Genomic DNA, 16533 nt, shown 5'->3' with positions numbered 1-16533 from the left:
AAATTTCACATGCTGTTGTGCAAATGGAATAGACAAAAGGTGGAAATTATAGGCAATTAGCAAGACACCCCCCAAAAAGGAGTGATTCTGCAGGTGGTGATCACAGACCACTTCTCCGTTCCTATGCTTCGTGGCTGATGTTTTGGTCACTTTTGAATGCTGGCGGTGCTCTCACTCTAGTGGTAGCATGAGACGGAGTCTACAACCCACACAAGTGGCTCAGGTAGTGCAGTTCATCCAGGATGGCACATCAATGCGAGCTGTGGCAAAAAGGTTTGCTGTGTCTGTCAGCGTAGTGTCCAGAGCATGGAGGCGCTACCAGGAGACAATGGAGGAGGCCGTAGGAGGGCAACAACCCAGCAGCAGGACCGCTACCTCCGCCTTTGTGCAAGGAGAAGCACTGCCAGCGCCCTGCAAAATGACCTCCACATTTCACATTCTTAAAATAAAGTGGTGATCCTAACTAACCCAAGACAGGGCATTTTTACTAGGATTAAATGTCAGGAATTGTGAAAAACTGAGTTTAAATGTATTTGGCTAAGGTGTACGTAAACTTCCGACTTCAACTGTGTGTGAATTTATTTATATATATTTCTACATCTGTTTCAAGTCAATGATTCTTCATTGGTATGAAATGTCTCTGTGTCTGTCCACTCTGTAGGAGTCCAGTGTTGGTGTCCCAATGTCCAGACCGCCATGTCATTTGTCTAGACTGCTTCCACATGTACTGTGTGACCCGCCTCAACGAGCGACAATTCATCCACCACCCAGATGTCGGCTACTCACTTCCATGTGCAGGTAAACTTGTGTGAATGTAAGTCAGTTGCACTATTGAGTTCTGGCAAGAGACTGTGTGAGTTGTGGTCGGACTGTGTTGTGTGTGCGTGCGGGTGCTAGTTGTGGTAAGACTGTGTGAGGGGCCTGTCAGTGATGGATTGTGGCTGCTCCCAGGCTGCAGCGAGGGGGAGATGGAATCAGAGCTCTGTTGTCACAGGCACACACACTGCTCCAGGAGGACACAGGCACTGTGTAATGGGGCTCTGGGGAAGGCCACTGACCCTCCACCACTGATAGAGGGAGCTATCTCTTTCTCGCTCTCTCTGTTTGTCTTTGTTCTTTGTATTTCTATATTGTTTATTGATTGACCATAGTGAAGTCGTAGGCTCAGGTTGTCTGGGTCTCTGTTTTTCGTTGGATAGGTTTCTCTGTTTTCTCTATTCTGTTTAGGTTTTCTACTGCCAAGTTTACACCTTCACTATTACAGTAAAACCTTTTGTCCAGGAAATTGTCCAGAAGGGATTAAATGTGTTGTTGCCTAATTGCTTTTTGGTAGATTTCCACACTATTTTCCTTCCATCCATAGCATTTCTTAATATTATTCCGTTCCTTTGGCTTTGATGCCTCATGATTGAGCATTGCTCTGTTCAAGTAGAGTGTGATTTTGCTGTGATCTGATAGGGGTGTCAGTGGACTGACTGAACGCTCTAAGAGACTCTGGGTTGAGGTCAGTAGTCTACAGTACTACTGCCAAGAGATGAGCTATAGGTGTACCTACCATAGGAGTCCCCTCGAAGCCTACCATTGACTATATACTGTACATACCCAGCGTATGACAGAGCTGCAAGAGTTGTGAGCTGTTTTTGTTGATTATGTTGTAGTAGTTATGTCTAGGGGCATATGGGTTTAAGGAATGCTGTCACCTCCAGGTAGGTGTTTGTCCCCCTGTGTGCTGAGGGTGTCAGGTTCTTGTCCAGTTCTGGCATTTAGGTCACCACAGACTAGTACATGTCCCTGAGCCTGGAAATCGTTGATCTCCCCTTTTAGGACGGAAAAGCTGTCATCGTTAAAGTATGGGGATTCTATTGAGCCGATATACAGTTGAAGTCGGAAGTTTACATACACCAAAGACAAATACATTTAAACTCAGTTTTTCCACAATTCCTGACATTTAACCCTAGGAAAAATTGCCGGTCAGTTAGGATCACCACTTTATTTTGAGAATGTGAAATGTCAGAATAATAGTAGAGAGAGTGATTTATTTCAGCTTTTCTTTCTTTCATCACATTCCCAGTGGGTCAGAAGTTTACATTCACTCAATTAGCATTTGGTAGCATTGCCTTTTAAATTGTTTAACTTGGGTCAAATGTTTTGGGTAGCCTTCCACATGCTTCCCACAATAAGTTGGGTGAATTTTGGCCCATTCCTCCTGACAGAGCTGGTGTAACTGAGTCAGGTTTGTAGGCCTCCTTTTTTGCACACGCTTTTTCAGTTCTGACAAATATGTTCTGTAGGTTTGAGGTCAGGGCTTTGTGATGGTCACTCCAATACCTTGACTTTGTTGTCCTTAAGCCATTTTGCCACGACTTTGGAAGTATGCTTGGGGTCATTGTCCATTTGGAAGACCCATTTGCGACCAAGCTTTAACTTCCTGACTGATGTCTTGAGATGTTGCTTCAAAATATCCACATAATTTTCCTTCCTCATGACACCATCTGTTTTGTGAAGTGCACCAGTCCCTCCTGCAGCAAAGCATCCCCACAACATGATGCTTCCACCCCCGTGCTTCACGGTTGGGATGATGTTCTTCGGCTTGCAAGCTTCCCCCTTTTTCCTCCAAACATAATGATGGTCATTATGGCCAAACAGTTCTATTTTTTGTTCATCAGACCAGAGGAAAGTTTTTCCAAAAAGTACAATCTTTGTCCACATGTGCAGTTGCAAACCGCAGTCTGGCTTTAATATGGCGGTTTTGGAGCAGTGGCTTCTTCCTTGCTGAGCGGCCTTTCAGGTTATGTCTATATAGGACTCGTTTTACTGTGGATATGGATACTTTTGTACCTGTTTCCTCCAGCATCTTCACAAGGTCCTTTGCTGTTGTTCTGGAATTTATTTGCAATTTTCGCACGAAAGTACTTTCATCTCTAGGAGATTCCTTCCTTCCTGAGCCTTCCTGAGCGGTATGACAGCTGCGTGGTCCCATGGTGTTTATACTTGCGTATTATTGTTTGTACAGATGAACGTGGTACCTTCAGGCGTTTGGAAATTGCTCCCAAGGATGAACCAGACTTGTGGAGGTCTACAATTTTTTTTCTGAGGTCTTGGCTCATTTCTTTTTATTTTCCCATGATGCCAAGCAAAGAGGCACTGAGTTTGAAGGTAGACCTTGAAATACATCCACAGGTACACTTCTAATTGACTCAAATTATGTTAATTAGCCTATCAGCAGCTTCTAAAGCCATGACATTTTCTGTTATTTTCCAAGCTGTTTAAAGGCACAGTCAACTTAGTGTATGTAAACATCTGACCCACTGGAATTGTGATACAGTGAATTAAGTGAAATAATCTGTCTGTAAACAATTGTTGGAAAAATTACTTGTGTCATCCGCAAAGTAGATGTCCTAACCGACTTGCCAAAACTATAGTTTGTTAACAAGACATTTGTTTAGTGGTTGAAAAACAAGTTTAAATGACTCCAACCTAAGTGTATGTAAACTTCCGACTTCAACTGTAGTTAGCACACATGAGGACATTTTTCTCTGTTGAGATAATTTGACTAATTTGATAGAGTGGGTTAGGTCTGATCTATACCAAATTAGCTCTCTCTCTCTCTCTCTCTCTCTCTCTCTCTCCTCTTTACTATTGCCCCTCACGTCTAACTGTTTCTCTCCCTATCTTTGCCTGTTCTCTTTCTTCTCCGGCCTCACTTATTCCTCTCTCTTACTCACACAAGAGAGGAACACTTATGTTGGAGTTTGTTCACTTTGATATCCACACCCTTTCTTCTCAATGCCAGATGCGGTTTTGTAAAGTGGAAGTGTCTCTCTCTCTATGTTTAGCAGGTGTTTGAGAGTGGGTATGTTTTAGTCTTGGCTATGGAATTATGTGTGTGTGTACGTGCATGCATGCGCTCGTGTGTGTGTATGCAACAAACACACCCTGTGGTCCGTTTGCCAAGTGCCGTTCCTAGTCTGTTTGTTCAGGCGATCATCACTGTTTGAGCGTCTGCAGACAGGAGATTTGGCAGAAAGGTCAGACTTCACCCACAAATGCCATTTCCATTTTTAAATAACTTTTAACAGCCCAGCCAAAGCACACTTGTCCAAAAGGCATGGATGAAAGGAGAGATGTTGCAAGCCGGCGACCGCTGAGTTTGAAATAAAGATTGGCCAATCCGATAAAGAGTTTGTGCTAGGAAGGCTGGCGGCAGCCGTTCACTGAGAAAACTAAGCCGGAGCCAAAAAAAGACCTAACCTTCTTTCGAGATGAGGTTTTAGCACACAACTATATTACAGGGTTCAAAGACATAAAACCCTGCAGAATATCCCCGTTTTAACATTCACTCAGAGCATTTGCTCTTTAAAGGTAACTTTACCTATCTGCATAATATCCCTATACCCTCTCTCCTTCTCTTTATATATCTCTGGCTCCTACATTTCTCTTCTGTCACCCTCCTCTCTTGACCATTTTTGAGTAGTCGGGAGCTCTAACTTCTTTGAGTGACATGTAGTGTGTGACAAAGTTTTTCTGTTCATAATTTTCTCTATTTTCTCTCTTTCATGATTATTGCCTACGGTAGTATTTCCAACAGCAACAGTGAAACCTTAGAGCCTGTCTCTCTGATAACCTCTGACCCCCTTAGAGAGGTTAGCCTAAGACTCAATCTTGTCCTCCCTCCAAGGGGATTCAGTCGGGGTCACCCTGTCAAGCAAACACTATCGCACACACAGGAACTGTAGAGTCGGCAGAACTAACAAACCTTCTTCATACATGCACTGTGAAATATTGGGGGATACATTGGGGGTTGTCACAAGGTGCCAAGATTAATTTCCTGCCCTGTCTCTTTGGGGTCTCCGGGCGTGGATGGTGACCGGGTTGCATGTTAAACATGCTAAGCCAGCCCGTCGGCTGGGGGAGAGGGGAGATAAGGTGGAATTGCTGTTGCACCTGTTGGACTCGGCGCTTGACACTTTTATCAGCAAGTGAGAAATGTCCATAAATACCAGCCAGTGCCTGCAGCCTCTGCCGTGCAACACAAGGCACCGTCTCTGTAATAGCACAGATACCAAGATCTCATAAAAAAAACCTATCTACCTGATAGGACAGGGAACTACTGGTGGCATATTCTTCTGTATGGTCCCATATCTGTCTTGGATTAATATTTTCATGGACATATGCATTTGCTTTAGCAATATAATCATGTAAAAAACACTATCTGCTCTTGATTAATATTCATTTTGGGCCCTGTATCTGCGTTAGATTTATATTCCTGGGAGGATTTGTATATGCTTCACATAAGTATTTGTGCAAGAAACGTGCATCTGCTGTAGATTGATACTCCCGTGAAGACCTTTATCTACTATGGATTAATATTCCTGTGAGGAACCAAGATCTCCTGTTGATTTTTAATATTCCTGCAACCACACACATATTAATAATAACCCATCAAAAACGATGTCCGTACACAGAGACCGTGGGCCAAAGAAAGAGGACCAGGGAACAGTTTGAGCAACTACTGGGACATTATAAACAACAAACACAGATGAGGTAAGAGGGTGATTCCATACTATCAGGAGCAGAAAGTTGTTTTGGTGTCTCAGAATGCTCTGGCAATTCTCACATAGAAACTGAATTGGGACGAAGGATGATTTTGAATGCTTTTTACATTTGTATCACAAACCATTTTTGAGAAAATCATGATAAAAGTGGCCATTTTAGGCCCATTTTAGACCTATACATGCCTCCTGTAAGACATAATGATCTGTTAATCGTACGTGATACAGACACCATCCTGGTGTCTGTATCACGTGTCATTATACTACTTATAGTGTCATGTGTCATTATACTACTTATAGTGTTCTCTAACATATGGAGTATGTCTAGATTCTGAAATACACATTTTCACCTACATTTGTTTACCATTAATATGAATATGTCAAAATGACCCTTTTTGATTTAACTTATTATTTTATTTGTAACAATATACTCTTCAAACTCACTACATTTTCAGAGTTCTCTCTCTGGTATTTTTAATGATATGACCCATTTTATACATAGAATGTACATTATAGGTCGTTAACCAATCACATTCAGCAAATCACCAGCAGAGGGAGGTCCCTTTTAAATCCATTTACCATTCACTGTGTTGGTGGTGCTCATAAAATTGATCAAAACTTCATAATTTGCAGAGACCCCACTCTGGAAATTTGATTTACTTGTAGAGCAGGGGACTCAACTACAATTTGACAAGGTCTGGTGACACACATTTTCAAGATGGCAAAGGTCCGGCTGGATATTGTCATTTATTGGCGTAGTAACAGACCCCCACCTCACGATCCAAATATGTTCAAACTGTTCCCACCCCTCTTGTTGGCGTAGAGAATATTTTGCCATTTTAAAGCTCATTCCCTGCAATTCTCTACATTTTGCCATGGGGTGGAGATACAATTTAGCAGTTTGAAAGATAATTTCCTGCAATTCTGCACATTTTGCCATGTCTTATGTGTGTTCTGATACCTGAGTGACTCAACAATATCAACCGGGGCCCCATGGAGGTCGAGGCCACTAGGCATGTAATCTGGGCATGATGGCTACAATTTTAAAATAGCTGGTTAGCCTAACTTACCCATCTAGCTAACATTGCCAGTAGGTGATCAGCAGGGCATTTCTGACAGGTTAAAAATAGCTCTCTAAGGTCTGTCAGTGAATGACATAACAAGAGGAAAACTGCCCATGCACTACCACATTTAGAAATTGAACCTTGTGCATTCTACTATTAAACCTCTCAACATCAGTAAGTTAAAAGCCTGAACGAGTTCCTAAGTAGGGACCAGCTATCCGTATTGACACCGTTCTGGGTCCAGATCTGGACCCCGGTCCGCCAGTTGATTATGGCTGTTGTAGAGTATATTGTTCCAAACAATATGTCTTAAAATGAACAAAATCAGAAAGGGTAGTTTTGAGAGACTCATGTTTTTTATGTTGAATAAATGAATGTGAATATGTGTATTTCAGAATGTAGACCTACTACACGTTGGAGCACAATATAAGTCAGGGATCATCAACTACATTCAGCCGCGGGCCAAGGTAGCAGCTACTATTTATGTAGTCCAGCAAAATTAAGGCAGTTCTATACAATTAAAAACACTGCATTCGATTTCACAACACATTAAGCGTGTGCCCTCAGGCCACTACTCTTCTACCACATATCTACAACACAAAATCCATGTGTACGTTTGTGTATAGTGCGTATGTTATGTGTTTCTCTTCACAGTCCCCGCTGTTCCATAAGGTGTATTTTTATCTGTTTTTTACATTTGATTTTACTGCTTAATGTGGAAATGGAGTTCCATGTAGTCATGGCTCTATGCAGTACTGTGCACCTCCCATAGTCTGTTCAGGACTTGGGACTGTGAAGAGACCTCTGGTGGCATGTCTTGTGGGGTATGCATGGGTGTCTGAGCTGTGTGCTAGTAGTTTAAACTGATAGCTCGGCGCATTCAACATGCCAGTACTTCTCACAGATACAAGTAGTGATGAAGTCAATCTCTCCTCTACTTTGTGCTAGAAGAGATTGACATGTGTATATATATATATTATCGTTAGCTCTCTGTGTAGATTTAAGATTCTGGGTCATTTTTCCTAAGTCCTTCTTTGTGGTACCTGACCACACGAATGGACAGTAGTCCAGATGTGACAAAACTAGGGCCTGCAGGACCTGACTTGTTGATAGCACTGTTAAGAAGAGCGAGCAGTTATTTGTTATGGACAGACCTGTTCCCATCTTAGCAATATGTTTTGATCATGACAGTTTACAGTCCAGGGTTACTCCAAACAGTTTAGTCTCCTCAACTTGCTAAATTTTCACATTATTCATCACAAGATTTAGTTGAGGTTTAGTGAATGATTTACCCCAAATACAATACTTTTAGTTTTTGAAATATTTAGGACAAACTTATTTTTTGCCACCTATTCTGAAACTGACTTCAGCTCTTTAAGTGTTGCAGCGATTTCGCTTGCTGTGGTAGCTGACATGTATAGTGTTGAGTCATCAACATACATAGACACACAGGCTTTACTCAGAGGCAGTGGCAGGTCATTAGTAAATATTGAAAAGTAAGGGGCCTAGACAGCTGCCATGGGGAATGCCTGACTCTACCTGGATTATGTTAGAGAGGCTTCCATTAAAGAACACCCTCTGTGTTCTGTTACAGGTAACTCTCGAGCCACGGTATAGAAGGGGATGTAAAGCTGTAATACATACGTTTTTCCAGCAGCAGATTATGAAGGATAATGTCAAAAGCTGGACTGAAGTCTAACAAAACAGCTCCCACAATCTTTTAATCAATTTTCTCTCAGCCAATCATCAGTCATTTGTGTAAGTGCCTTACATGTTGAATGCCCTTCCCTAAAAGCGTGTTGAAAATCTGATGTTAATTTGTTTACTGTGAAATTGCGTTGTATCTGGTCAAACACTATTTTTTTCAAAGGTTTACTAAGGGTTGGTATAAGGCTGATTGGTTGGCTGTTTTGAGCCAGTAAAGGGTGCTTTGCTATTCTTGGGTAGCTTATGTTTCCCTCTAGGCCTGAGGGCATACACTCTCCTGTAGGCTTAGATTTCCTGTAGGGAAATAGGAGTGGCAATATCTTCCGCTATCATCCTCTGTCATTTTCCATCCAAGTTGTCAGACCCATGTGGCTTGTCATTGTTGATAGACCACAATAATTGTTTCACCTATTCCACACTCACTTTACAGAATTTTAAATTATAATGGATGTCTTTCATAATTTGGTCAGTTATCAATGGTAGGTTCAGAATTTGTTGTTGGCATGTCATGCCTAAGTTTGCCAGTCTTGCCAATGAAAAAATCATTAAAGTACTTGGCAATATCAGTTGGTTTTGTGATGAATGAGCAATCTAATTCGATGAATGATGGAGCCGAGTTCATCTTTTTGACCAGAAGTTCATTCAAGGTGCTCCAAAGCTTTTTACTACTTCATATAATTTATCTTTGTTTCATAGTCGTTTTTTCCTCTTTTTATTCAATTTAGTCACATGATTTCTCAGTTTACAGTACGTTTGCCAATCGGCTATGCAGCCAGACTTATTTTCCATTCCTTTTGCCTCATCCCTATCAACCATACAATTTTTCAATTCTTTGTCAATCCACAGGGATTTAACGTTTTTTTTTACGATCATTTTCTTATTAATGCTTATTAGTATGTGGAATAAGCAATTTTATAAATGTCAAGTGCAGTGTCTGGTTGCTCATTTTATTTTATTTTTTATTTAACTAGGCAAGTCAATTTAAGAATTATTATTTTTTACAATAACAAGCCTACCGAGAGGCAAAAGGCACACCACAGACCTAGATATGGCTACTATGTTATGATCACTACATCTGATGCATGTATATTATAATATTTGACTAAAACATCATTTCAAACCTTGCTTACATTTGTATACAAACAGATGTCACAAATTAAAATCACTTGGAGCTGATTTGCTGGTGATTTTACAGTCTTATGTCCAAAAATAAAAAATAAATAAAAATAAATAAAGTTTTATTTTTTATTACATTTTTGCTCAGAAAACGGAGAGTAGGCCGCCAGTTGGGGAATGTTGCTATAAGGATTAGAATGACACCAAGATGTTTCTGTGTCATGTACAGATCACAGACCATAAGGCCTTACAGGAGGCATGTATAGGTCTAAATGGGCCTAAAATGGATACTTTCATCATGATTTTTCTTAAATGGCTTGTGATACAAATGTAAAAAGCATGTCAAACAACTTTCCTCCCAATCAAATATATATGTGAGACTTGCCAAAAATATTTTTCACTCCCGCTGGCGTGGAATCGCCCCAAAAGGCTGTTAAGCAGTATGTAATGAGTTAATAGGGAGTGCTGAATGAAATGTGTAGGTGATCTGGCAGAGTTACCAGGCATATATGAGACTCTGCTTTGTGAGAGGAGTATGTGGGTGGTGTGTGTGGCACAGGTTCAGACTCTTCAGTGAGATCCACACACTCTCCTTCCTGAAGACACAGCCTGTGACAAACCAGAGGCAGAGAGAGGAAGGCTTTATGTGTGTTTACGGAGTCCTTATACACCCTCCAGTGTGTTTTGTTTCCCCTCTCAGGAGATAAATGAGAAGTGAGGAGATCACAAATACAACACACAGAACCATGCTAGTCCCCAGGGATGAGAGAAAGGAAGAAAAACAAACTGATAGAGAAGGATACAAACCCCTCTGTGAATTGTCCAATAATATCTGTAGTCAAAAGTATGGGCTATTTGCCATTAGGTTGTTGGTTCTAATCCCAAGTCTTGGGCAGAAAGTTGCAAACTTTTCACTTAAAGTGAATTGATGTGTGGTGTGTGTGTGTGTAGGGTTGGATAGGTTACTATCTAAATGTAATCCATTACAGTTACTAGTTACAAGGCCAAAATTGTAATCAGTAATGTAACGTCGTTTGATTACCCAAACTCAGTAACGTAATCTGATTACTTTCTGTTATTTTTGTATTACTTTCCGCTTAAGAGGCATTGGAAGAAGACATAAAGGATCCATCAAATGCATTTGGTGAGTCATCATAGTGGTCTCTCACTTGTGGTCAAGACACACTCAGGTGGAACAAACTTAAACTTGCGCCTATTTTCAATGCTGAATTGAATGCCCTGAACTTGAGTCACTGTTACTAGCCGGCTACCACCCGGTACTTAACCTTGTACCTTAGAGACTGCTGTCCTATGTACATAGTGATTGGTCACATTAATATTTTATATACTGTTTTACAAACTTCATTTGTATATAACGTATTCTAGTTAAGGCTCATCCTATATATTCACTGGACAGTTTATTAGGTACACCACCCCGTTCAGACACATGGATCGTTCCTACAGACCATGTGTCACGTGGCTTGCTATATAAAGCAGGCATTTAGGCATTCTGTTACTGTTCGATTGAATGTTAGAATGGGCAAAACGAGTGACCTAAGCGACTGAGTGTGGTATGATCATCGATGCTAGGCGTGCCGAAACCTCCTGGGCTTTTCACACATGACAGTTTATATAGGGTTTACCGAGAATGATGTGACAAACAAAAAACATCCAGTCAGCGGCAGTCCTGCTGGCGAAACAGCTCGTTGATGAGAGAGGTTGAAGAAAATGGCAAGAATTGCGCAAGCTAACAGGTTGGCCAGAAACAGATAAATAACTTCTTATGGCTGCAATCCCGGTAACGGGATCGATATGACAACAGCCAGTGAAAGTGCAGGGCGCCAAATTCAAAAAACAGAAATCTCATAATTAAAATTCCTCAGACAAACATGTGTTTTATACCATTTTAAAGGTAATCTTGTTGTTAATCCCACCAAAGTGTCCGATTTCAAATATACTTTTCAGCGAAAGCACTACAAACGATTATGTTAGGTCACACCAAACCACAATAAGCCCACCATTTTTCCAGCGAAAGATAGCAGTCACAAAAAGCAGAAATATAGCTAAAAATAATCACTAACCTTTGATCTTCATCAGATGACACTCATAGGACTTCATGTTACACAATACATGCATGAGTTTACATTGGCGCGTTACATTCACTAGTTCCAAAAACATCCATTGATAGTGCATAGCCACATCGTTTCAACAGAAATACTCATCATAAAAGGAATTTATAGATATACCTCTCCTTAATGCAACCGCTGTGTCAGATTTTAAAAAAACTTTACAGAAAAAGCAAACCATGCAATAATCTGAGACGGAGCTCAGAACATTAGTAAAATTAGCCGCCATGTTGGAGTCAACAGAAACCAGAAATTACATGATAAATGTTCCCTTACCTTTGATTTTCATCACAATGCACTCCCAGGAATCCTAGTTCCACAATAAATGCTTAATTTGTTCAATAATGTCCGTTATTTATGTTCAATTAGCTACTTTGGTTAGCACGTTTGGTAACAATTCCAAAGTCACAAAGCGCGTTCACTAAAATGTGACAAAATGTCCAAAAGTTCCGTAACAGTCAGTAGAAACATGTCAAACGATGTACTGAATCAATCTTTAGAATGTTGTTATTAACATACATCTTGAATAACGTTCCAACCGGAGAATTACATTGACTTCAGTTGAGCGATGAATCGGAGCTGCCTCTCACGTGAACGCGCGTGGCCAAAGCGTGGTCACCTCATGGCAGTGGTTACTCATTCCTGTCTCCTTCGGCCCCCCTTCGCAGTAGAGGCATCAGACAAAGTTCTATTGACTGTTGACATCTAGTGGAAGCCGTAGGAAGTGAAAAGTCATCCATATCTCGCTGTAATTTCAATGGGAGCTTGGTTGAAAATCCACCAGCCTCAGAAAAAATCCAACCAGGAAGTGGAACTTCTCAGGTTTTTGCCTGCCATATGTGTTTTGTTATACTCACAGACATAATTCAAACAGTTTTAGAAACTTCAGAGTGTTTTCTATCCAATACTAATAATAATATGCATATATTAGCAGCTATGACTGAGGAGCAGGCCGTTTACTCTGAGCACCTCTGTGCACCTTTCATCCAAGCTACTCAATACTGCCCCTGCAGCCATAAGAAGATAACAGGGCAGTACAACAGTGGTGTGCAGAATGGCATATCGGAACGCACAACTCGTCGATGCTTGTCATGGATGGGCTATTTCAGCAGATGACCACACCGTGTTCCACTCCTTTCAGCTAAAAACAACAAGAAGCGGCTCCAGTGGATACGCGATCACCAATACTGGACAGTTGAGGATTGGAGAAATATTGCCTGGTTCGAAGAATGCTGTTGAGTCATGCTGATGGCAGAGTCAGGATTTTGCGTAAGCAGCATGAGTCCATGGACCCATCCTGCTGGTGTCAATGGTACCGGCTGGTGGTGGTGGTGTACTGGTTTACGGAATGTTTTCCTGGCACACGTTAGGTTCCTTGATACCAATTGAGCAACAAACGTTTCCGAACACCTTGTAGAAACCACGCCCCTAAATAATTCAGACTGTTCTGGAGGCAAATGAATGGGGGAGGGGTCTGTCCCGGTAGTAGATGGGTGTACCTAATTCACTTTCTGGTGAGTGTATAACTACTGCTGTACACACCTTTTCTATTAATATAATGTCTATACACAACATCATATATATATATATATATATATATATATATATATACTGTATATATTTATATATATATATATACTGTATATATTTATATTCCAGACTCCTCACGTTGCTCGTTCTAATATTTCTTAATTCCTTACATAAAGTTTTGCATGTATTGTTTTGTATTATTATTATTTATTACAGCACTGTTGGAGCTAGGAACATAAGCATTTCACTATACCCGTGATAACATCTGCAAAATATGTGTACGCGACCAATACATTTTGATTTAATGTCATTGAGAAAACAGAAAGGTGTCAATGTATTTTTCCACAAACATCCTTTCTGAATTTGAAGTAATCCAAGAAGTAACAATCTAGTATTTCAAAAGTGTCTGTAATCTGATTACAATATTTTTATTACAATTTTGTTTCCAACCGTGTGTGCGTGAGCATTGAAGAATTGAGATGGTAAAAGAGTTACTATTGAGATGGAAGACTCCAGCTCCTCTAGAGATGACTGTTCTATCCCAGTGAGGGCTCTTTACCCCCCTCTGCCTCAGCCTCCCCAACCCCCCAGTCTATCCGGCCCCATGTGCTGTCTTCCTGCCTTTGAACTCCAGAACCTCAAAGCCCATCTCTCGGCTGCACAGCTTTTGTTCTTTTTTTTTGTTTAATGTATTATGGGATAAGATATGGAGGATTTTCAAGAAGGGAAAGCCAAATCTTAAATAATACAAGACAAAACAGCCCCCAATCCAGAGGGATAAATGATGGATGAAAAGGAAGATAAAGCACAGACGTGGTATAGTATAGCCTTGTCTCAACTCAATCACTCATCACTGATACTGGACTAGAACAGTAGAATACAGACATTATTACAGGGTATGATTCCTGTTCTAGGTGCACCACTGTCAGTGTTTTGGTGTTTGTTGATCAGTGTGTGTTTGGCCTTGTTGACTGACCTGTTGGCTGATTTCAATGGACTGATGCGATGTCTTACTGTGTGTGGGTAGGTGTGTGGGTGTGCAGGTGGGTGTGCGGGTGTCTGCATACACTACTGTTCAAAAGTTTGGGATCACTTAGACATTTCCTTGACTTGGAAAGAAAAGCTATTTTTTTTGTCCATTATAATAACATGAACTTGATCAGAAATACAGTGTAGACATTTTTAATGTTGTAAATGATTATTGTAGCTGGAAACGGCTGATATATATTTAAAATAAAATATCTACATAGGCGTACAGGGGCCCATTATCAGCAACCATCACTCCTGTGTTCCAATGGCACGTTGTGTTAGTTAATCCAAGTTGATCATTTTAAAAGGCTAATTGATCATTAGAAAACCCTTTTGCAATTATGTTAGCACAGCTGAAAACTGTTGTTCTGATTAAAGAAGCAATAAAACTGGTCTTCTTTAGACTAGTTGAGTATAAGGAGCATCATCATTTGTGGGTTCGATTACAGGCTCAAAATGGCCAGAAACAAAGAACTTTCTTCTGAAACTCGTCAGTCTATTCTTGTTCTGAGAAATGAAAGCTATTCCATGCAAGAATTTGCAAAGAAACTGAAGATCCCATACAATGCTGTGTACTACTCCCTTCACAGAACAGCGCAAACTGGCTTTAACCAGATTAGAAAGAGATGTGGGAGGTCCCGGTGCACAACTGAGCAAGAGGACAAGTACATTAGGGTGTCTAGTTTGAGAAAAACAGACGCCTCACAAGTCCTCAACTGGAAGTTTCATTAAATAAACTCAGCAAAAAAAGAAACGTCCTCTCACTGTCAACTGTGTTTATTTTCAGCAAACTTAACGTGTAAATATTTGTATGAACATAACAAGATTCAAAAACTGAGACATAAACTGAACAAGTTCCACAGACATGTGACTAACAGAAATGTAATAATGTGTCCCTGAACAAAGGGAGGGTCAAAATCAAAAGTAACAGTCAGTATCTGGTGTGGCCACCAGCTGCATTAAGTACTGCAGTGCATCTCCTCCTCATGGACTGCACCAGATTTGCCAGGTCTTCCTGTGTGATGTTACCCCACTCTTCCACCAAGGCACCTGCAATACATTTCTGGGGGGAATGGCCCTAGCCCCCACCCTGCCGTGCCAACAGGTCCCAGACGTGCTTAATGGGATTGAGATCCGGGCTCTTCGCTGGCCATGGCAGAACACTGCCATTCCTGTCTTGCAGGAAATCACGCACAGAACGTGTAGTATGGCTGGTGGCATTGTCATGCTGGAGGGTCATGTCAGGATGAGCCTGCAGGAAAGGTACCACATGAGGGAGGAGGATGTCTTCCCTGTAACGCACAGCGTTGAGATTGCCTGCAATGACAACAAGCTCAGTCCGATGATGCTGTGACACACCACCCCAGACCATGATGGACCCTCCTCCTCCAAATCGATCCCGCTCCAGAGTACAGGCCTCGGTGTAACACTCATTCCTTCGATGATAAATGTAAATCTGACCATCACCCCTGGTGAGACAAAACCACAGCTCGTCAGTGAAGAGCCCTTTTTGCCAGTCCTGTCTGGTCCAGCGACGGTGGGTTTGTGCCCATAGGCGACGTTGTTGCCGGTGATGTCTGGTGAGGACCTGCCTTACAGCAGGCCTACAAGCCCTCAGTCCAGCCTCTCTCATCTTATTGCGGACAGTCTGAGCACTGATGGAGGGATTGTGCATTCCTGGTGTAACTCGGGCAGTTGTTGTTGCCATCCTGTACTTGTCCCGCAGGTGTGATGTTCGGATGTACTGATCCTGTGCAGGTGTTGTTACACGTGGTCTGCCACTGCGAGGACGATCAGCTGTCCGTCCTGTAGCACTGTCTTAGGTGTCTCACAGTACGGACATTGCAATTTATTGCCCTGGCCACGTCTGCAGTCCTCATGCCTCCTTGCAGCATGCCTAAGGCACATTCACGCAGATGAGCAGGTACCCAGGGCATCTTTCTTTTGGTGTTTTTCAGAGTCAGTAGAAAGGCCTCTTTTTTTAGTGTCCTAAGTTTTCATCACTGTGACCTTAATTGCCTACCGTCTGTAAGCTGTTAGTGTCTTAACGACCATTCCACAGGTGCATGTTCATTAATTGTTTATGGTTCATTGAACAAGCATGGGAAACAGTGTTTAAACCCTTTACAATGAAGATATGTGAAGTTATTTGGATTTTTACGAATTATCTATGAAAGACAAGGTCCTGAAAAAGGGACGTTTCTTTTTTTGCTGAGTTTAGTACCCGCAAAACACCAGTCTCAACGTCAACAGTGAAGAGGCGACTCCGGGATGCTGGCCTTCTAGGTAGAGTTGCAAAGAATAAGCCACATCTCAGACTGGCCAATATAAAGCAAAGGTTAAGATGGGCAAAAGAACACAGACACTGTACAGAGGAATATTGGGAAAAAAAGTGTTATGGACAGACAA

The 16533-nt window shown here is 41.4% G+C and overlaps 1 protein-coding gene across 1 annotated transcript in view; it reads left to right on the top strand.

Annotated features, from left to right (window-relative positions):
• Positions 1 to 16533, top strand: part of prkn (parkin RBR E3 ubiquitin protein ligase) — an 89907-nt gene that overhangs the window by 29667 nt on the left and 43707 nt on the right. Inside the window, exon 7 of the mRNA XM_055902072.1 lies at positions 662 to 798. Within this exon, the coding sequence (XP_055758047.1) occupies positions 662 to 798 (137 nt within the window). The remainder of the gene's footprint in view (positions 1 to 661; positions 799 to 16533) is intronic.

This window comes from Salvelinus fontinalis, chromosome 37, assembly GCF_029448725.1.
Source record: "Salvelinus fontinalis isolate EN_2023a chromosome 37, ASM2944872v1, whole genome shotgun sequence".
Lineage (NCBI taxonomy): Eukaryota > Metazoa > Chordata > Actinopteri > Salmoniformes > Salmonidae > Salvelinus > Salvelinus fontinalis.
Note: the sequence above shows the minus strand (reverse complement) of the source record. Positions and strands in the feature narration are given on the sequence as shown.